Genomic DNA, 23090 nt, shown 5'->3' with positions numbered 1-23090 from the left:
GCAACTCAACAAAGAAAATGGTAAATGAAGATACATCAGCCCCTCTGGCCTGGGTCACCAGAGACTCTCGGCTTCAGTCAAGTTGTTGTACAGTGGGCTCTCAAATACTTTACTCTCCCTGGCAAAAATTTCATAGGATGGAAAGAGTAATACTATTAATCAGAATAGCCAACATTTATACTTCAGTTGTTATGTGCCATGCTGTGTTCTAAGTCCTTCATATTTCAAAGCACCACATTAAATATGAAAATTAAATGTAAGCACTGTATAATCGTCATTTCACAGAGGTAGCAATGGAGACAGAGACCGTTAATACCTGCCCAAGGTCACCAGTGAAGAGTGGGAGAGCCCAGGCAGTGTGGCACCAGAGGCCATGCTCCCGACCGCTATGCCCTCCTGCCTTTCCACAGCGCTAAGGGAGGGCATGGGCAGGATGCACCTGAAGGGGCTTGCCTCTGAGATGCCTTGTCTGGGTCTTGGGTGTCCCAGCCTGAGGGCTTGCCATCTACTTCCCCTGCTACATCCTAGCAGAATCCATCCCAGCAGCACGTCCTCTATGTACGCCCAAGATTTCTACCCACTAGCCTCGAGGAAATAGTCCAGTTCCAGAATATTCTTCCACTTCGTCCTCATTGGGAAGGGCAGTCTGGGGCGGTGCGGATACGGAGAACCAGCACTGACTGGACCCACACCCTGAGCCAAGAACTTTTCTCTCCCCTGTCCCTCTGCTGCCTGCTGCCCCAGTCACTCTGATCAGCTGGGTCCCCTCCTCTGTGTGAGGCCCCCCTGAGATGCCACGGAGCCGGATGCCCACCTCAGTGCTGACCGCTTCGTCTGAAGGGTTGATCAGGACCACCGTTTCTAACACGTCACTTCGGTGATGAAGGATCTTTTGTCCTGCAGGCACAAAAACACAGACAAAAGAGGAGACCTTTAGCTTTTCCGGATTAAAACCGCCCGCCTGCTTCTGGGGCGGCTGGACGGTTTCTGCTACTGAGGAGGCACAGGCACAGGCTTAGGCTTCTCCACGTCAGCTTGGGAAACACAACAGTCGGTGTTACTAAACACAAGTGTACAGTCCCAGCAGGCTCCTCCAGGACCTGGGTCCCTGTGGTCTGGGGCTCCTCGCGCTCTCATCACCCCCTAACTTGCATGGTTGATCTCCAGGCTGCCTGTGGGTTTTCATCTGAGACAGGGGGGGATGCCAGGAAAACTCAACGGGGCTCTTGACATTTCCTTTCTCATGGTAATTGGGGATGTTTCTCCGTATCAGCCTTTCTTCTGGTGAGAACGGTGCTGAGATTAATTAGGAGCCTTATTGTGAAATGAATGACATCCAGAAACCCCAGCTCACAATTAGCCCAACAGCCAGAATGGCTGTCTGAGGCAGGCTTACAGTCTGCTGGGGTAGTCATTAATTAATTCACTTGCTCATAGAAAAGTGGAGAAGCTGTGAGCAAATGAAAAGTGGAGAACAGCTCTCCTGCTGGACAAGGAGGCCAAACTGTCCCCTAAATACACACAAAGTTGAGGGGGAACAACAAAGCCAGGTGTTGTGGGAAGGAAGAAGCCTGTCAAAGGAGGGCTGAAATTCTGCTGTGTTTTTGGCTCCACATCCCTAACTTCCCCCATCACAAAGGTTTTAGGGACATCCTGTGGCTGACCGAACCTCCGGTCCATGTGGACTGAGGTCGATGAGTGACCTGCAAAGGCTCCCTATCCTTGGGCAATGAGAGGAAAGTGATCAGCGTGGGGATAGATGCTCTGCCAATCAAGGAGGGACAAAGAAGACAGGTGAGAGGGAGACACAGAGTTGGGAGGGGAGACAAGAACATGTGTGCAGACTGGAAGTACAATGAAGGTGAGATAATGGGAGGAAATGCAAAAGAATCTGAAGCAGACAGACACCAAAGGAGAGAAACACAAGAGAGAATGACCAAAAAGCAACTGTTCTTCCAAAAGCTAAAAACAGAATTACTATATGACCTAACTATTCCACTCCTAGGTGGACTAAAAGTGGGGATTTGAATACACATTTGTATGCCAATGTTCACTGCAGCATGATTCACAATAGCCAAAAGGTGGAAGAACCCAAAAGTCCATCTATGGATGAAACAAAATATCGTGGACCCATGCAATAGAATATTATTCAGCCATGAAAAGGAATGAAGTTCTGATACATACAACACCATGGGTGAACCCTTAAAATATTATGCTAAGTGAAATAAGCCAGACACAGAGGGACAAATACTGCATAATTCCACTTACATGTAATATCTAGAATAGGCAAATTCATAGAGTCAAGAGAGCAAATTAGAAGTTATCAGAGACTGGGAGAGAGGGAATGGACAGTTACTGCTTAATGGGTACAGAGTTTCTGTTTGGGGTATTGAGAAAATTATGGCAACAGAGGTGTTGGTTACACAACATTGTGAATGTAATTAGTGCCACTAAACTGTACATTTAAAAATAGTTAAAATGGCAAAATTTATGTTCTCTTTATATTTTACCAGAACTTAAAAAATTAATAATGTAGTATACCAAAACCTATTGAATAGTACACTTTAGATGGGTGAATTGTATGGTATGCAAATTGTAATCTCAATAAAGAGGTTTAAGAAAAGCAGCCCAGGATACGCAGCTTAGGGCTTTTCTCCTTCGTATCATCAGGGACCAGAACTCCTATGGAAACAGCAGCATGTTGAGATTCCACCACTGCATCACCAAGCCCGTTCCTTCACTGGCTTACCTTTCCTAACAGTAATTCTTACCAGTAGACCCCACATTAGACTTGGGAGGTGCCCAAACTAAACAATACTGGTGCAGGGCACTGTTCTAAGCACCGCACATGTAATAATTCATTTAATCCCCAGCAGAGCTCAACGACACACACCGTGTCCCCTTTTACTATGAGGACAATGAGGTCTACCGAAGACAGTGAACCAGACGATCACACAACTAGTACGTGGTCAAGCCAGGACTTGAACAAGGCACGGGTGTTAAATGCCGAGGGAGAGCTAGGGGGAAATCCAGGGGACTGAAATCAGAAATGTGCTCAAAGAAGCAAGAAACCAGAAAGCTTCAGGAAAATATTAGCAAAAAGGAAAAGGGAAAGCAAAGGTGGCAGAAGGCCCCCATAAACGAGGGTAAGTTTAAGAGAAGGGGTGTGATCCTTTATTCCCAATGCCTGAAAACAAAGAACCCCAAAACAACGTCGCACAACTGGAACGGGACTGAGGCTCGAGAAAAATAATTCAACCCAGACACAGGCAAGAACGTTTGTCTGCGAACGCCAGAGTCTGTCATTTGCTGGACGTGGCTTTTTGGATCGGCTGTGTCTGCTTTTGACAAGCATATGCGTCTAAAGCTCAAGCAAAAGAACATCCAATTGAACAAGCAAATGATAAAACGACAGCCAGCAAAACACAGAGCCGTCCCCTTTCTAAACCCTACCATCAGTGGTCTTCAGGGGCTTCAAAGGCTCTAAGTTGAGACAAAATTAAACGAAAGGAGAAGTGAAAGGTCGTCTCCTTGACCGAAAGTTTGGCCTGTTTTCAGGCAGCATAAAGCACAGTATGACTGTAGTCACTACTACACTCCGTAGGAACCCACAAAAGCAGACTGGCTCCTTCCCCAAGACATGGCAAAGGAATCAGAGCCCCTTCTTTCCTAAGTGATGGCCAAGCTGCCCCAGCCCTGCTAACTGCATCCTCCCAGATGCGCACCAAGCGACAGCGCAGCCGGCCCGAGCCTCGCCTCGCCTCGCCTCGCCCCGGCCCACCCAGGGGGCCCTTCCCCGACACTCCCTGGCTGAGGCTTCTTACCATCCACAAGAAGTTCCCTTCCTCGGTGGCTTCACCACTTACAAACAAAACAAATGCCATGTGACAGCGGCCGGTGACCTCTCCTCCTCCACGTCGGTTTTCAGACCTGTTTGCTCAGGAATTCAACTGAGGATGTTCTTCCTGCCCATCTTTGGAAACACTGACACAGACGTGCACCAAGATGCCATGGCTGCGCCTTCAACAAAAGCCTTTTTATAGGATTGGATTTGAATGAAGGAGGGGATTTAAAGAGAGAGAGAGACAAGCTTCAAGCTCTTGTCACAGCCAGACTGCTGGCCAGATGCTTCTCCGGACGATGTAATCGGGGGCCGGGCCTTCCTGGCATCCGGCAACCCGGGGCCTGCCTGAGGGGCTGGAGCGCCGTGCCCCCATCCCCGCGTCCCGTGGGATGCCAGCTCTTCTGGCAGCAGGCTGCTCTGGGCTCTGGCTGCCTGGACGCTTACAAAGTTGCATATTTGGGGAATGTTTCACACTGGGAAACGGGCCAGGCATTCTGAAGGAGAGGCCGCCACCCTCGCCTGCAAAGGTCCCATTCAGTCTCTTCAGAGAATAAGTTCCCAGGAAAGAAAGACAAGCGGGTTGCAGCCGCTCTCTCCACCACGATAGATTGCATTCTCCAGAGGCAGCTCACGGGGGACCATTACCATTAGGCAGCCGATGAATAGGTAACGCTGCTCGCCTGGCTGAGGGAGGCAAAAGCAGGGGGTTGGGATGGAATGATTGTCAGCACTGCTTTGATAAGACACTCTTTGAGGGCTCCCCACAAACCCAGTGACATTGTGAAGGCTCCATCCCAGGGAGGCAGTGGGGGGAGGGCTGTTATGTGACACAGAAAAAGGGGTCTGCTCCACCTTAGAAACAACAGAGGATGGTCTGGGACCCCCTGAGGCAGCAGGGTCTTTGCAGACAATGAGACTTTTGTCTGTATACTTGCAAAGGCCAAGCTTGAAAAGCAAATAAGCCGGTATTTTTCAGTTATTGTTGGGACTCTTTTCCTTTTTGAACGTTGAATCCATGTCTTTTAAGGTTGGGCCATTCTAGTGGTTTATGTTTTACTATATTCAAGTGACTTTGAAATCTCTTGAAACAAAATGTTGTTTCCTAGGTATATAATTTGTAGGATGGTTATGGGGTCTCTCCACAGAGTTTAATACTCTTCTAAGCTCCCTCCCCCCCTCTCCCTCTCCTTCCCTTTCCCTCCCCCTCCTGGTTTTTGAAGACACTGACCACAGCTGAATTCAGACACCGAGTGCTGAGGCACAGCCACAACCAGACCTCCATAAACTTGGAAGCTTCTCTTACACACAGCTGACCCTTCTCTCCCACACGCATCGGCCCAGCACACAGTGACTGCGGGGGCTCTAATGTGTCTGCTGGGGCCAGAGCAACACCCAAAACTGTCAGCCCTGTTAGGCAGCTGCTACAGCTGCAGCAGCACTAAAAAAGGGGGAAACCCTTGATGATGAAAATAATAATTAGCAATGCTAAAGCCTTGTCAGTTGTCTTCAAGTGAATGATAACTCTGTATGTTTTAAAGATAAATATTTAATTATAACACCCTTTTCCTAAAAAAGAAACACATTGCAACATAATCCAGAAATAGAAATTGAAGAGGAAAGAAAGCCTTCGATACATCTTCAGTATGGAAGGGAGGAGATAAGGGGGTTCCTGAGTCACTGATATGGATGGAGTGGTGACCAGAACAGGGTCAGGGCCGGGGCTCCAGAAGAAGGGCCCTCAGGCCCACCTATCTCTGCCCCTGACTCCACCAGCACCCACTGTTGCCCGTCTTCACCCACCAACTCCTCTGGTCCCTGGTCCAGGTGAAACCACAGTGGATTCTTTTTGGAAAAGGCATTTGACATTGTGACTCAGCATTAGAAAAACTTACAATGTGAAGAAGCAGAAATCTTAGGGTTAAAGAAGTTTCTAGAGTTAGAAAGGGAAATGTGTGGGGTGAAGGACTGGGATTATTTAGCTAAAAGTAAGGGTTGGTAAATCAAAGGCCAGAAGCACAGGATGTCTTGACATTAAAGTCTCTCTTCGCTGGGACGGAGGGAGGGAGGGAGGGGAAAACAAGAGCAGTGAGAGTTCTGCAACTCTGCCTCTTCACCAAAGTGGATTTGCAAAGAGGAAACATCTCACCTGCAACACCACATGCAAAAAACACTCCCCAGGCATTTCTTGCTTTCATCCATTCAGATAAATGGGTGAAGGCAAGAAATGAAAAGTACTCAGTGCTGGAACTAAAATCAATGACCAGCAACTCTCCCAGCAGCTTTTCATAATAGCGTTTTTTTGTTCTTGTGTTTGTTTTTTAAATGTTTTTATTGATTTTTTTTTTTTTTTTAGAGAGAGGAAGGGAGAGGGAGAAAGAGAAACATCAATGAGAGAGAAACATCATCAATCAGTTGCCTCCTGCATGCCCCCTGCTGGGCATTGAGCCTCAGCTCAGGCATGTGCCCTGACTGGGAATCAAACCATAATCTCTTGGTTCAAAGGTAGACACTCAGCCACTGAGCAACGCCGGCCAGGCCATAACAGTATATTGTCTAGAATAACATCCAGGCCTCCTTTCTGCAGGAATCCACATAATAACATCAAGCAAGTGTGCTAAAAGATGGGAGACGTTTGAAGAGAAAGGATGCTGGTGTGGAGGGAGGGGAGATACCTGCATCAGCAGTTTTCTAATGAATCTTCTCTTCCTCCAGAACCCTCAAAGATGTCCTCTCTGTCCCTTACAACCAACACTGGGCACAGAGCAGGCCCAGGCCCAGGCCCAGCCTCGGGAAGATGTCTCCTAGGCTCCCTTCTCAGAGGGAGGGGAGCAGAAGCAGGTCAGGAAGCCTCACAAGCAGCACCAAGGCCTGTTCCCAAGAGCTTTGATGACCTCCCTGCCTCCTGTCATACCTCATCATTTCTAACCAAAAGAAACAGGAAGAGCGAGAGAAATGGGGGTGAAGGTGGCTTCCACAAGGCCACAGCAGCAGGTCTTCCCCAGATGCCCAGAGTGAGGGCTCAGAGGAGGGATCCAGGCAGAGAGCTGAGGAGCCGGGCCTCACGGAAGCCTCCCTTTGTTCCCTGAAACAAGAAGTCACCTCAGACCTGGGGGAGGACATGACCACGAGGTAGGGCTAGCCAACTTTGCCCTGGTCCTGCCACTGAGGCGCTCTTGAGAAAACACAGGTGCTGGGCGACTTGGTATCTCCTGATGACACAGTTCCCCAAAGATCAAGTGTCGGCAGAGCACGCGGAGAGCCAGCCGTTCAGGGAGATGTACAGATTCCCCCTCCAGGGATGTAAAGCTCCTGGCGGGAGGGACTTGATTTCCCATCGGCCCTCACACATCAGAATCAACTGGTTTCCTGTCACAGCTGTCTGTTCTTGCAGCGCTCAGCCTGAGGCTGGGAAGGGGCCCTTTCTAGGTGTCCCAGAGGCAGCAGGGGACATGGGGAGAAAGATGGCAGAAACGTGTTGGTTTTCGGATCACGCACACGCTGAAGCACCTTCCATGTGCTTTGTGCTCTCCTACCTGGATCAAATAATACATAAATGCCAGGCGAATGCATGGAAGTGGTTAGTATTAGCACTTCATTCTCCGAACACCAGCGGGTCCATCACAAGAACAGAGCAGGGAACCCTTAGCGTGTAGAGCGCTTTAGTTTTCAAAGCATTTTGTCCTTTGGATGGCACCCTGATTAATCTTCCCTAACAATCCTGTGAAGTGGTGGGGACAAGTACTATTACCCCCTCTTCATGGACCAAAGATCTGTGGTCTAGAGACTTGTTCAAGGCCTCACAGACAGGGTGAGAAAGCAGAATGCGGCCCCTCATGGCCAAGGCTGTGACACTATTTTTTTCTCCATCTTTTCCCTACCCACCCTCATCCAAAATAAAGGTTTTCAAGGTGTGATGCCAAGATTCCCCTTTGAAAGAGGTACACACGCAGCTGGGGTCAGCCACTGGTCAGCCAATGCCGCTGAATCACTGCCCCGCAAGGGCAGCTGGCCTCCCACACGCACCCTGAGGCCAATTCCCTCTTTGTTTCTGCCCAACAATCAGAGCCCAGTTCTCTCCCACTTTCCCCTGATATTCCTGGAAATGGCCGTTTCTTTTCTGTTGGAAATCATTTTTTTTGTTTCTGTATTTGTTTCATCTCTGATACATGTTCCTGCCTGTCACATCGCTCTCCAAATTTTCAGAGCTTGTTTTTTCAAGGGAATAAGTGTGTAAATTCCATTATAAACACGTTCAGGAGACTCTGCAAATAATTTTTTAATGTAGTAAGTTCATCACTGCTTGGGAGTGAGACTCTCTCTTTTTTTTGTTTTTTACCTCAGGTATCTTTTTGTTACAAAGAACTTAGCTGCTATAGAATTTGTGCCTATACCTATTTTTCTCTGTATTTCCTGGAGTTCATGATTTTTCCTTTCTGTTGTCATTGGTTAGGTTTTTCACGTGTCTGCTAGTCGTTCTACCCCATCCTTCCCTTGGTTTCTCTGCCATCTTCTCATTTATATTTCCCTGTCTTGTAGATAGATGCCCAGGAAAGCAAACAACTAAACACCCCAGCCTTCCAAGCTTCTCTCCTTGTCCTAAATGTGTCCCTGGCAGGCTGAGACAAACTGAGCCTTCAGGTGACAGGCAGGCCTTGCTCCAGCAAAATGCAAAAGGAGGCTCATTTTGCATTTCAAGTCCCCTCCCAGTCCAACTGCTCGCCCTAGGAGAACTTGTGGGGGACGGGATGCCAGGCGACGACAGGTCCATTCCTTTCTCAGGGTTCTCATTGCACCCTCTTTCTAAATACTCTCTTCAGGGCTTTTCTCCCACCTAGCCTCATTTTCTCAGGTTCTCCCCCCCTTTCCTCTCCTTTTAAAGTCCTCCAGGCAGAGGAATGAGAACCCAGGCCATCAAGGGTTAGCTGAGGAAGAGGGAAAAAAGGAGTTTCAGAGAATGTTTTTTAATCTCACTGGTCTTCTCCTGACTTTCTAAGAGATGCCGTATTTCCCTTTTGTTAAGACAATGTGAATTATTTACAAAGGCCACAGTTTTCTGGAGTTTAATGAAGGCAAATTAGTGCTACCTTCATAAACTAGCATTAGAACATGAATGTGATGTTCTCCATATCTTGAAGAAAAGACAGTTTAATGGGGGGACTTAGGGTTTTGACAGTGTCTAACTTGGGAAATGCAAGTCAGAAGTAGTGTCTGATACACACAATAGTGTGGGGAAAGCCTGGGATGGGGGGGATAGTGCAGGGTGAAGGGGATCAATGAGGGAAAAAGGGGACATTTGTAATACTTTCAACAACAAAGATAAAACAAACAAAGCAGTATCTCATACACAGCAGGAGCTCAGCCAATATTTGATAAAGGAATGAATAATAAAAGTGGCTAAGATGTACTGAATATCTGCCCAGGTCAGGCCCTGGCCCACATTCTTAATGTGCAGTTATCGCATTTACTCTGCACATTTACTCAGACGTGATATGCCCCACTGGAGTTGCTCACTAAAAATGCAGATAAAGGAAAGGTCACCCTCAGAAGGTCTGTCTGATTCAGGAGACGGGGGTGGGGTCTGAGACTGAATTTCTGCAGTCCCTCGGTGATACTGATGGTTCTGCAAATCTTCTTTGAGAAACAGGACAGGGTAGGTGATGAATACGCTATTGATCAATCACAACATAGAAAGTCACCTTATTTAAATAATCCTCACGTTTTTATGTATTACTATCCTAATGTCTGAACGTACTGCTGGAATTATTTCCCTTGGGGACAATGTGATCATTAAGGGCTCACAACTTTTCCCCGTTAAGTATCGATTCTCGAATCATTTGACAGTTTTATCTGACATTTAATTTGCCATCAAAGTCCTGCCATTGATCAAATCCAGAGAAACAGCTGACCTTTCTCCCTCATCTGTTACTGTTCAGAACCAAATCATCACACCATTCACCCTCAAAGCCAGCTGCCTTAACCTTAAACACAAAAATCAGATTAATCCCTTTGGTACTGGCTATGGAAAAGGAAACAGAAAAAGAAAACTACAAACAGCTGGCATAACAAATATTATACCTAGTACCTAACAGTCACCAGCCCCTTGGAAGCCCTTAGCCCTTGGCTAGAGAAAAGGGTCACAAATTGGTTTTTTCCCAGTCAAGTCCGGAGGGGGCAAAGCTACCCAACAGTGGCAGTGTCAGGCTGGGCACAGCAACCAGCTTGGTGACCTGACAGGAAAGGACTTCCTAAGGTCGAGATCCTGACCCAGGAAGATAAGGCTCAAGGGCCCTGAGACCTGGTCTTCGCTGAAGGGGTGCTCAGCTGCCACCCTCTAACAAGTCCCGGGAAGGCCGATGGGCACTCAGATCCTGTATGAATAAATCTGGTCATATCTTTTAAAGTACTTGGCATGAAGTCTCTGCCCAGCCCGGAGGAGCTGTGATTTTCGTTGTTTGCTTTAGTTTTGTTTATTTATATGCTGCCTCATTCAGCAGGGGGAGGTGGCGAGGGCTCCCTCACACATGCTCGCAGGATGCGCACGGGTACATTTCCACTTTCCTCTGGGCATGTTGTCCAGTCCTGGCTCGGCCCTTGGGTGTCCAGAAAAGGACACCCAGTTCTCACTGACCGGGGGACTGCCCTCTGCTAGTGCTGAAGGGCGATTCAACCCTCCCCGGGCCGGGCCCGATTCCTCTCTACTTTCCTGTTCTTTGCTCTGTTACCTGCACTGTCTGCTGACCCGAGGGGACGTTCCCCTTACAGCCTGGTCGTCGGCTTCTGAGTCAGGCACTCTGCTCACATTTGACTGCGCGCGGCGTACATGCTTTCCACAGGTAAAGTTCTTTCGTAAAACTCATGGCTCCTAGCCAGTCCTTCATGATCTCTACCACATTTCGATCCCTCGCTGTGCTCTGACAAATGTCCCAGAAGAACCAACATCCTGGCTCACAAGGTTTCCTGCTTAGTACGCTCCTTTCCTTATTGTAAGCAGAGAAGTGAGTCTCTCAGGCCCCTTCTGCACCAAGCCTTTCCCACTCTGTGTGTGCTGTTCTAACAGAGGGGGGCCGGTTTTAAAGGCTGGATTAGACACATGCACACAAACCTTTGGGTAGATATTTTAGCCCTACTGACTAAAAATTGAAGACCACCATGCAACAAGGTCTTGGCTGGTTAACTGCTCTGAGCCAGTCTTCAGAGACTGCTGCAGGCCACACTGAGCCTGTGTATGGGTAGTTTTGGCCCCTCTGGGTGGGCACAGAGGCAGGAAAATTTATCAGCATTTTCTCGAACTAAACCTTTTACCTCTTCTCCTTTAATCAAATCCAAACCCTACATTTTAGTAGTAAAATATTTATTAGAGGGGAAAAAGGGAAAAATTACATGAACTAATTCAGCATTATCTTAGGAACATCATACACACTGCCCCTCTGTCTGTTTTTTGTAGCATTTCTTGTTTTCAGAGAAAAAAGAGGTATGGAACCCAGCTCACTGCTGACTCAGACCTAATGCCGAGGACGGAAGCAGGCCCTGGTGTTCTTTTCAGTTCACCAATGGCATTCCCTTTCAATGAGTCATACTAGCACAAGTTTAGTAAAATACGCTTGTAATTTACAATACTGATGTCTTCGTTTAATTCGCACTAAGTAATCTAAATTTTCAGCATAACAGATAAAGTTTGCCTAAAGGTTTTTAAACTAAAGGGTGTTGTTTGATGACACCATTTACCGTACCATAAAATAAGGCATCATACCTACTTAAATCTAATCCATTCCTTACAGGTCCAACTCACATTTTATTTCCTCTGGGGATATTGCCCTGTCCACTTCAATCCTCAGGGATGTCTTTTCCCAAAAAATTCTGATAATGATTCACGGTCCCTATACCATACAAATCAATTAGAGGAAGTATATAAAATTTATATGAGCTTTTGCATCCAACCAAATTAGAATGTGTTAGTTAACAAAGTGCTTTCACTTACTTTCATGTACAGTATCTCATTTGAACTTCCTGTGAAACTGGCAATTTCTATTGTAAATCTCACAGAACATAGACCAGACCCTTCCACCTATAGGCATGCAGGTGTCAATGGTTTTGCAAAATAGGACGACTGAAAATACAGATATCCATAGTTACACACACTCATTCAATTTCTATGCAGGATTTAGTGTAATAGTATAGATAGAAATTCAGCCTATAGAAGTGAGCAAATCAGGTATCTACTTTTAGGATCTGAAAAATATATGATGCCTGAGTCATCATTAGCAGAAAGTCCTCTGCTATACATAAGTAAAAAGGAAACATGTTTAGCTCTTTTTATGTGATTAGGACAAAAAATATCCAAAAGGGTTAGGAGTTGTGTTTGTTTTTTTTCACAAATACTTTGAATTTTGCCTGTGGTCATTTGGCACCTCTTATGATTCCTAAAAGAATTAAAATAGGGCATTTATTAGGAAAGTTTCATTTTATATTCAACTACAAGGTCTTCACAAGGTCACTATCAATGGCGTGCCACAGCATGTCCCCATGGCACACTTGACCTTTTCCGGGAGCTTGTAGCTAAATAACTACATCTGCAGATTTAGGGAAATTGGATGTAGGAAACAATATAGGATAAATATAGAGCTGTATAATTAGTTAATGTTTACTTAACAAGCAGAGATTTGTTTCTGACAGATTTAATCAACTCTGACTAAGGGTCATTTTCAAGGTATTGATGAATGTCCTGAGAAAAAAGGTCCCAAACCTATGATGCAGACAAGCAGTCAAGTAAACTCTACCCTCCTCTATCTTCTAAGAAAGACTGAAATTTCAGTTTAGAATGGGTTTAGAGAGGAAGGTTCTACCTGGAAACTCCGGGAAAACCTGCAAATATCTCCAGATTTTCATTTCCATGAGAAGTCATGGATTCTTGTAAGAAAGCCAGCATGCATAAAAATCACTTTCTACATTCCTATCTTGCATTATTCTTTACTGGTTACTGGTTATTTTTTATGTATTTATACACTCGGGATACATGCAATTATCCATATGTATGTTAAGCAAAGTTCTTATGATGCATTATTCTTTGCTCTCTCACAAATAAATAGCGTACACTGGGACTATGTTTTGTCCCAGTAAAAATGCTGACAGTAAGGAAGGCAGCTCTGGAGAACGTACGGAATGAGGCTCCATGCCTGGAGTTCCGGAGTATAAATTAAAGAAAGAACATCTGATCCCACTCCAGAAAGCAACGCTGGCCGCTTTCCCATTTATTCTGGAGTAGAGGCTGTCACTGGAGAAGCTAGAAAGGTTGAGGGAGCACGCTAAGGCTGTAGAGGGCACTCCGGACTTGATTTAAACTCAGATATCAGGAAAATGCAAGGATTCAAAATTAAAGGTTGAAGAGGAAGGAGCAAAGCTCTCCTGAGCCCTCTTTGGCTCAGGGCCTTGGAGGAGTAGCAAAAGTTGGACAGGGTTGGGAGTCAATGAGAGGTGAACAGTGCTTGACCTGTTTTCTGGGGTCTGGAGGGTCCAGCAAGAGAAGAATCTAACCTTGTTCCTGACTGCCAGCTCCTTCAAGGACAAAAGGACCCCCAAAACCAAGGAAACTGTGATGTGGGCTCTGGGTCAGGTTTGAGGTTTGGGCATCTTTTCTGAAAGAGACTAGAACACTCCGTTGCATTCCTAATTGTGAGGCTGGAGTGCACTTGGAGCATGCTGGTCAGATCGGGGCTGCACAGTGTACTAGGAGGTTCCTGGCTCTCTCCCTGATTTGTGTTTTGGAATCTTCAGTACTGGGTTATCCTAGCTGGAGGGCCAGGTACCAGTGGGTTTACTGTAGTTATTATGCAAATCACACTGAAGAAAAGGGACCACGTTTCATCCTGTCCACAGGCAAATCTATCACAATCCTGACCTTTAAGGCCTGACCCTTTTTTAATGCGGAGGCTTCAGAAAGAGTAGGATGCTTCCTTCTTTCACAGGACTATTCTTTTTCTTTCTTTCTTTTTTTTCTTTTTTTAATATATCTTTATTGATTTCAGAGAAAGGAAAGGAGAGGAAGAGAGAAAGAGACAGAAACATCAACGATGAGAGTCACTGATCGAGCCCATGACCTGGGCATGTGCCCTGACAGGGAATCGAACCCCGATAGCCTGGATCCTAGGTCAACGCTCAACCGCTGAGCCACGCCCGGCCGGGCCACAGGACTATTCTTTATCAGGCTCTGGAAGCAGCTTCCTAAATGAAATCTGGCCAAATACAAAAGCTCCATAAGGATGCTTTTTCTCTTTTAGCTTTAGGTTCCACAAAAGGAATCTGCCTCCAGACAGCCAGGGTGTGGGGGAAAATAGGCCAGAAGAGGATTTATTATAATATAAAATTGAGATCTGCCTCTATTGGCACTTGGTTAAGTATTCAGTATCTTTCGTACAATGACCAAATGTTTAATCTTGGGGCAAAAAGTTGTACAGGAATTTTTAAACATCTGGAAAAGAAGTTTAAACTTATGTTATTTTTTTCCTCACAATTCTTAAATGATATGAGCTGATGCTTTAATGTGTTTTTTATACTGTTCTGGAAAATATTTGCATTGCCTTTCTAGCAGATCCAAGCAAATCCATTACGAAATTTCCTAAATGTTTCATGCCTATAAAATTGCTTTAAAGAATAAATTACATCTTTTTTTAATTATAAAAAAAAAAATTAGGGGTTATCAGGGTAAAGATACGAAGTCCACTTAACAATACTTCAACCCTTGGGATTTTTATGTCAAATTTGAAGAAAAAATATATTTCTCTTCCCTGGCCCTATTTTTTTTTTAATATAAAATGTGCACTTAGATAAGCTTTATTAGAAAAACCATTATTTTAATACATTAGTCTGTTTTTATTTGATTTAAAGAATAACAGTCACACAAGGGGAGCAAATGGAACATTAGAGGTACATGATTTGACAGGTAAAAAATATCCAGAGTGAGTCTTTCCTATTAATGGATTATGTCAAGTGGGCTCAATTGTGTGCCTTCCTCAATTTGCATCTGAGTCTTTTATTTTTAAATCCTCACCTGAGGATATGTTTAGAGAGAGGAAGGGGGAGAGAGAGAGAGGAACATCAATGTAAGAGAGAAACATCAATCAGTTGCCTCCTGTACATGCCCTCATCAGGAATTGAACCCAAAACCTTTTGATGCACAGATGACGCTCCAACCAAGTGAGCCACCCGGCCACGGCTGCATCTGAGTCTTATAGTGTCTTGTCCAGAAAAGCTGTAGAGACAGAACCAGCTCACGCTTTCTTATTAATATTTACTGGAAGCTCTGATAGCTATTCTGTGATTTTTGTCTTGCTAACATTCTATTCTCTCCAGAGGTGAAATTTTGCTTCTAGTTTTAAAAAAAATCCAACTAACCAATTTCAGACTATGGGACAGACGGTGCAGAGAGCATTGCACATAGGAAATCACAGCTCTGCTCATTTCTTTCCCAAAGGCCTGCATGGAGAGAGAGGTGCTGAATTAGCAGAAGGCTAAGCCATTTTGTAAATTCAGATCCGTGTTTCTCTTTGTTCCTCCTGTCTTTTTTGTCATTTCTACATTTTGGCATTTCTGCATGGCCTCTGGTTTCTGAGCTTTACAACCGAGCATTTCCCGTGGAAAAAAAAAAAGGAAATATAGCAATTAGCATACATTATGTAGCTGCACCAAACTCGTCTACTCCCAAACAAGTCTGTGACAGGCAAGTCCGCCCCGTTTTGTCCTGTTTCCTGGTCGCCTTGCCCTGCTCACAGCCTGCCAGCTGCCAGCTAGAGATGCCGCCCCTTCCCTTCCTCTGCTTTCTGCTCTCCCAGCCCCCGCACAGCCCGCCAGCTTTACTGGCTCGAAGCATTTAATGAGTTTTAATTCAGTTTTGGCTCTGGAACTGGGCCAGCTACTGCTGCCTGGGGCTCGCATTTCCCTTTACACCTTATCAGAGAACAGCCATAAAGACAAGTGCTGTCACTGTTGGGCTTTTCCTGGGAGGATTCGCTTGGCCTCAGGTTATCACAAGGTCTTGCTGACTGCAAACAAGGCTGGAGCTGAAGGCAGTCACCTCAGGGAGCTGCAGGGAGAATGGGGAGGCACCTCTGGGTGCTGGGAAGCAGTTTCTAGGGAGTGAATGCTGCTCTGTAATAGCTGGTCCTCAGTCCAGAACCAGACCACACTGAATGCTCTCTGGTTCATGCTCTCACACCCAGGTGCCCATCGTATAACAGGAGCCTGGGATACTCTTCCCCCGCGATCCCAATGGCGATTCTCTCCTCTCGGGCGCTGGAAAGGGGTCCGCATGCTGCCCGTCTCCCTGTACTCTTGTGTGAATTATGCAATGGCAGTGCTCCTGGTAGGGAGGCTCTGGAAGCCACAGAAGCTAGTTCTCCAGGATAAAGATGTTAGGAAAACTCTCAGACTTAAACGCTGGGACATAGCTCAAAAACTGTGCACTTTTCCCTGCATCAGCCAAACCACAGCTAGGATGTTTCGATCTGTTCTACCAGTCTTTCTGGGTCTTTGCACATGCTGTTCCCTCCGTCTGGAACCTGTCCCCTCCTATTTACTTGGCTGCTTCCTATTGGCCCTTCAGGTCCTGGTGTGACATATCACCTCCGCAGAGTTTTCTCCGAGTGCCCTGTCCCCAGAGCAGCTGGCGCTCCCGGCTACGATGCAGCCACCATACTGAGCTGCTGCACGAGCCGGCGCTGAGGCCACTCTGCTGTCAGAAATCAGGTTTCGAGATGGAAGCTCTTGCTTCCTCACAGATGGATGTCTGGCATTTATTTATTATTCATCAGTGGAGATGGCTGGCAGTCTCCCTGGCTAAAATTGTAGCTCAAGGTTTTGAGAAGAGCAGAGTAATATTGGCTGAATAATGGATGCAGAATAGTTGAAAGGAGGCTTTGCAAATGCAGCAGACAGCAATAGAAACGGATTTAGACTAAAAGCTATCGTCAGACATTTTCAAATAGCTGCATAAATGGATCCCACACAAGCTATGATTCTACCTATTCATAAATAGCAAGAACAAGTTGTTAAAAATAGGTACCTGATTCAGTCTAGTCATTAAATAAATGACTATGTTTTACGTACAAATATGGGTTTTAAATCCAATCAACTCATAATTTAAAGTACTTTAGAGCCAAGGCACATTTCCAAAGACTGCTATCCAGGGCTGGTTATCTCATGAGGTAGCGAGGAGATGGATATGAAACCAGGAGCTGGTGGCATCTGCCAGCAGCTCTAGAATGGTGGTTCCTGGTCCTGTCTGAGCATTAGAGGCACATGGAGTGCTCATTAAAACTACATACGGCCGAGCCCAATCTGGACCTACTGAATCCAAATCTCTAGAGTAAGGCTTGAAGCCTGTGATTTAAAATCTCTGGCGATGGCCTGGTCAGCATAGCTCAGCAGTTGGGCATCAACCCAGGATCCAGGGGATCAAGGATCAATTCCCGGTCAGGCACATGCCTGGGTTACAGGCTCAGTCCCCAGCTGGGGGTGTGCAGGAGGCAGCCAATCAATGACTCATCATTGACGTTTCTGTCTCTCTCTCCTTTCCTCTCTGTGAAATCAATAAAGACATATTTAAAAAAATAAAAAATAAATTCTCTGGCAGAGATTCTGATTACCAGGCAGATTTGGGAACCTCTGTTCTAGTGCTGGGTGACCTCCCTAAAAGCATCTCGAGGGACCCCTTTCAATCCTAAATTTCAGTGATTTACAACTATATTTGACGTTGTATTAAGTAACTCCTCCAACAAGACCCCTTTTATTAACATGTCAACATAGTAATCTCTAGACTTTGAAATGTGAGATAATCATAAGAGACTTTCAAAAGTTAGAAAATAGGAAAGGAAAGAGGTAGCTTCCTAGAATGAAAGAAAAAGATCTCCAGCCAGGAGGAAGCCAGGAGAGGGAAAAGGAAATAAATTATGGAAAGGAGCTAGAAGCCAAGGTGGAAACAGGAACAAATGACTAGGCAGAGAGGCCTGGGTTTATTTCATGATTGGGTACAGTTCAACCCAGCAAACACTGACAAATGCTAGCCATGGGCACGGCCCTCAGAACTGTGGGGTGATGGTCAGTAAAAATATGATGGCCCCTGACTTTTAGGCACACACCCCCTCTAACGTTCCACCCTGTGCATTCATAAAAGGTCTCTGAGTGCAGCAGAAGTGTGTTTTAAAGACAATGATTTAATATTTCGTAAGTCCCTCCTGTGTTGGGTCCCTCACAATATATGTAAATAGCAAAGTCTGTGGCTTTGCTGAGGTGATGGAATCTAAGGAAGGAAACAAAAACGATGTGAACAGCCTTATATTTCTTTAGAAACAGTTCATAAGTATAGCCATAAATAATACATGCAACTTCAGGAAGTCAGGTTGCACAGTGTTTATAAAGAGCTATTTCCTTTTGGGGTTTTGGGGGTTTTTTGGTTAACTTTCTTTTTTTAAAGACATTTTCCTTTTCCTCAACACCATCTTATTTTTATCCCTCCTCCAAGAAACAAGAGAAGCTTGGGGGGGGGGGGGGAGGATGCCCTCCCCATCATGTCATGGCCTCACATCAAAGATTTTCCAAATTAGTCACCACAAAAAGATCTCACAGGACAGAAAAAGTTCTTTAAATTGTCATGTTGACAATGACTTTCATAGGGAAAAAAGTACTCCTGTCTCTACTTCTTCTTTCTCCCCCCCCCAGGCTCTCGTCACGTCTGTCAATCATACTAGTTTTGCCAGGGCACACACCACATCCTTGATCATGGAATGTTAGGTCTTAGGGCCATAGAATCAGCCTGATGTCTTGGCACCTGGTATGGCGTGATGTTGCCTACTGTGCTGTCCCAGACTCAAGGCCCTTTCACTCCTGGTGATGATAACTTAGTACTAGTTCATCATATGGCCTCTGGCCTGGCTGTCAATTCTGGTTTTTCCAACACCTATTTCTTCACCACACCATCAGCAAAGCCTAAGTGTGAGCAGAGGGCACAGAGGTCACTAGAGGTAGAAAAGAAGGGCAGAGGAAGCCAGAAACATCACCATTACTCTTCACTAACAGCAGCTTACCCTGACCATCCGTCTGTCCACCAGACTCCTGGCTATGGCAGATAAGAGGCCCTATGAGTTAAGAAGAGTCTCAGAGAGAAGCATCTTCAGTTCATTCACCCCTTCACTGTAACACCAGTACTAGTACTAGTATCCGCAGTAACCACATAGCCACCATTTACTATTTGTTATGTGTTCTTTGTGGATAACATTAAATCTAATCCTCAGCAAGAGTTCTATAATCGACTTCATTGTATGCTCAGAACTACATGGAAAAACTGGGTACACAGAAATTAAGTGACTGATCCAAAGCCATGGCTGGTGAGTGACAAAGATGGGATTCAAACCCAGCTGTACCTGACACTGAAGTTCACCTTCTCTTCTTGGCCCCCTTGGTACCACCAAGTCAAACACCCTGGCCAGATCAGGCCTGTGTTCTTCTCTGTCCTCAGACCCAGACTGTAATTCTTGAAAGTGGAGATACCAAAATCTGAGAGAGAAGCAATATATTCTCCCCAGGGCCACCATGTTGCCAAGGCCCAGGAGCGCCATTCGCTATTTACAGGATGTAAATGGTGTGCTCTGGGGTGAAGACACCCAGGTATGTGCTCTGCAGTCTTCCTGGCCTATGAAATCCCCAACTCCTTCTGGGCCTAAAGCCTGACTCACTCATCCATCCAGAGACCACCTCAAGGCTCAGGGTCAATGAACACTTACTTAATTCTGTGGTCAGTCTAGCTTGCTCTTGAAGATCTCCAGGGTCAAAGATTCAACAACAGCCTCTAGCAAGTCACCAGAGGATTCTGGTCCCTGAGTGGAGAGGGCAGGAGTCCTACTTTTTGCCTATTCTCCATTTTCTGAGAATCAAGAGATTTCTTACAAGCCTTTCTGAGGTTGCCTACTTGTCTCAAGGAACAGAACTAGCCCTGTCTACTCCACAACAGACTTAGAAGAACACAGTCTAGAATAAAACAATTGCACTGTGAGGCTACTGAACTGATATATAAGAAGGAACCACAAAACAATCAGCCACAGGAACATTTATGAACCCTGTTGGGTAAAGAGATTGCAAAAAAAGGGCCTATTTCTAAACAATGTAATCAGCCAGGCTATCCCCAGCCTACACTCAATTCCTAGACGATAGTCATGATTGCTAAAATAACTCCAGCTATTTCTAGCCTAGCAAAATAAATACAGGCTCCAAGAAAAGTATAACTTGTAGTAAAAGACTAATACTATTGCTCGTGATTAAAGATGTTATGTTCTTCTCAGAGTCTTTTCAAAAATAGCTGAGAAGTGGCTGCAGGAAGTTTTCTTTTGGGGGGAGCAGTTCTGAAAATACAACTGACCACCCCCTTTTCCCATGTCCCTAATCCACAATAACACCCTTCCCTCCTGCTTCCTGATTCTCATTTATGCTCCAAGTGAAAATGGAAATACAAAGAAAATGAATGAATGGATGAAATCTTCCCTTGCTCAATTCAAAAACACGTTTGCCCTCCTCCACCAAATCTACAACAGTCATCACATGTTGGCTCTAGAAGACACCACAGAAACATAAGGTAAGAAATTCCGGTATAATTCTGATGGAGCCCCATCCTCTCCCGGGTGAAAAGTATTATTTCACGTGGACAGAGGCAGCATGTGCCCACTTCTCAAGTTTAAACACCCACAAGTAAGACCTGGATCTCCCCCTATTTGTGGAAAATTGTTTATGAATTTGGTCTGAGACTGTAGGGCCCCTGAAATCTCTGCTGAAGCTTCACAAATGTTACTTTCTTTATTTCCATCATCAATGACTAGATCCATCAATGTCAGCCTTTAATGAACATTAAGAGTTTGAGAGGCACTTCTTCCTCCAGGCCATAAGCTAAATCACTGGTATGATGTTTATCAACAATATAACACAATATGTCAACTTAAACAAATAATTTCATATACACAGCCAACCTAGGAGATGGCCTATTGTTAATCACTTGCCAGCCCTTAGGAAGTAGGCACTTAGTAATACTCTTCATTGCGTTAACACAGCCTATCTTCCTTTTCGGGAGCGTCCAGATACGGAATACATTTTTTCCAGTCTTCATTGCATAAGGCTCCTTCTCTCCTAGAGGCAGTGAAAGGAGCTATGGAGGCAGACAGACCTCAGTTCAAACCCAACCCTGCAATTTGCTAGTCATGACCTCAGGCAGATTATTTAATCTCTCTGACCCTCAGGTTCCTCATCAGTAAATGGGACTGACAGCACCCACACCTTGTAGGGCTGCAGTGAGAATTAAGTGAGGTCTTGTTCATAAGGAGACTGGCATGTGGGTGCTCAATAAATGGGTGTAGCTATCATTACTATAATAATTAGACTTGGATATAGTGCCCAAATCCCTAACTTCCTGCATAAATGAACCCTTCAAAATTAAAGTATAGACACTTATATAAAATCTCCCTGACCCAAATCCCTCTGCTCCTCTCGAAGATGCCACGATTGTCTCCGTTCAATATCCTCTACCCATCCTCATTCACTCCTAAACTGCATGGCCCCGAGTGTCCCAGAGCAACACAGCACAGGTGCTTGTACGGCCTCCGTCTCACCTGCCGGCTTCCTTTTCATCTCCATGGGCACCAGGTTTGGGTCTCAGTAGGAAGTCACCAAAATTCTAAGTTGTCATTGCTTTACCAATCAATACACTGGTGATCCCCTCCAAGTTAGTCATCCTAAAATCCCTTTAAAACGCCACTGAAAACCTCCCCATTTGGCCCCGACATTCCCCTTGTGTCTTTAAGGTGTTGGTCACACTGTCTAAGCACCTCCTCTTCAATGGCTTCAGTCACATAAATAGTTGTGTGAAACTGGGACACTTAAGGCTCATTTAGTTTTGCATCATTTCAGAATTCTCCACTATCCCTTACTCAGACATCTATGCTGTAATCAGAGGAAAAGAGCAGTAATACTAGCAGTTAGTAACTGCCTTCCACGTGCCACGCACTGCTGAAGTGCTTCGCATACATTCTCTCCTTTTCCACCGTCACTCCCCATAGTCCAGAAGCAATTACTGGAAGGTCGGGATTTTGCTCTCCAGCAACAACCCATCAGGGGATGGCCGCGAATCTTATCAGGCAGGTACGAGCAGTCTAATCATTTTTTCCACTCTCAGGGACTAAGATAAATAATTCCTTTTAGACCCGGCTGCCCACTTGCCCCCAAACGCTCCCTGTTCCCTGTAATCAAAGACGTCCTCCCCAGTCATTCCCAGGGGGCACATGGGAGCCCAAAGCTGGCTGTCCCCGGGAATCCCATCTCTATATTGTCCCTTGACTCCCACTGTCTGAGGCCCACAGCTGCAGCTGTTGACCTGTGTTTTGCTGCTATTTGCATTTCAAATAAGTTAATAAAAGCAATGGACTAAATAATAAATTGGAGATTTGTGTTTAAAAGAACGATAACAAAGGCCGTTGATGAACCCACAGTACCAAAGAAAAGCAACTCAGTTATACCACTGATAATACTTTATATACATACAGGGCCTCTCAGCTGGTTGTCTCAGAATTTTTATAAACATTACCCTCTCAATGCAGAGTGAAAAATAACATCTTCGGTCAGGAAAACTAGGTCATGACAGATATAAAAAATGTCCTAATTTGCATTCGGTTACAATTAAAGTCAGTGAATCATTCATACATCTGTTTTACTACGCGCTAGTCACGGGGCCCCAGCAGTTAGGGTGGACATGGGGAGCCGGCAGCACACTGCTCTACTTGAGTAACCCTACAGCGGGTAGGAGCTGGGAAGGAAGGCCACAGGTCTGGCCCACGATACGTTGCTTCTCAGCTCTGACTAACAAGCTCTCCCTGAGTCTCAGTCTCCTCCTCTGTAAAGTGGGGGCAAATGGGGAGGGAGCTTGGACTGGCTGCTCTTGAGAGTCCCTTTCAAAGTAACTCAGGTCCTTGGGTCTTGCTTTGCTTCCCTGTGTATGTCGCAGAAAACATTGTTCCTCCTACTGTGCATGGAACCAAAAGAGCCACATTTGAGTCCCTAACTCTTAGCAGGTCCTGGTTTCCTGGTATACAATACAGGAACACTGACGACCCACCCACAGAGCGGATCCAAGGCTTAAAAGAGGGACCATAGGAGAACCGCCTCAAAGAGCCCTGCAGAAATGTGAGTTACCACTAACATCCCTGAAACGTGACAATCTTCA

General features: G+C 45.5%; 1 protein-coding gene across 3 annotated transcripts in view; it reads right to left on the bottom strand.

Moving 5' to 3' along the window:
- The window catches only part of MAP1B (microtubule associated protein 1B), a 90736-nt gene that overhangs the window by 23616 nt on the left and 44030 nt on the right, over positions 1–23090 (bottom strand). For 2 of the 3 annotated variants that reach the window (XR_001603264.2, XM_016213896.2), the window contains exon 3: positions 815–897. Coding sequence is in view for 1 of the 3 variants with exons in the window: in XM_016213896.2 (XP_016069382.2) it covers positions 815–897 (83 nt within the window). In the remaining 2 variants the exon portion in view is untranslated. Of the gene's footprint in view, positions 1–814; positions 898–3824; positions 4086–23090 lie in introns of those variants that run through there. The other variant, XM_016213898.2, reaches the window with a different exon arrangement.

This window comes from Miniopterus natalensis, chromosome 3 (genome assembly GCF_054644295.1).
Source record: "Miniopterus natalensis isolate mMinNat1 chromosome 3, mMinNat1.hap1, whole genome shotgun sequence".
Taxonomy (NCBI): Eukaryota; Metazoa; Chordata; class Mammalia; order Chiroptera; family Miniopteridae; genus Miniopterus; species Miniopterus natalensis.
This window is presented reverse-complemented; position numbering and strand designations above follow the sequence as displayed.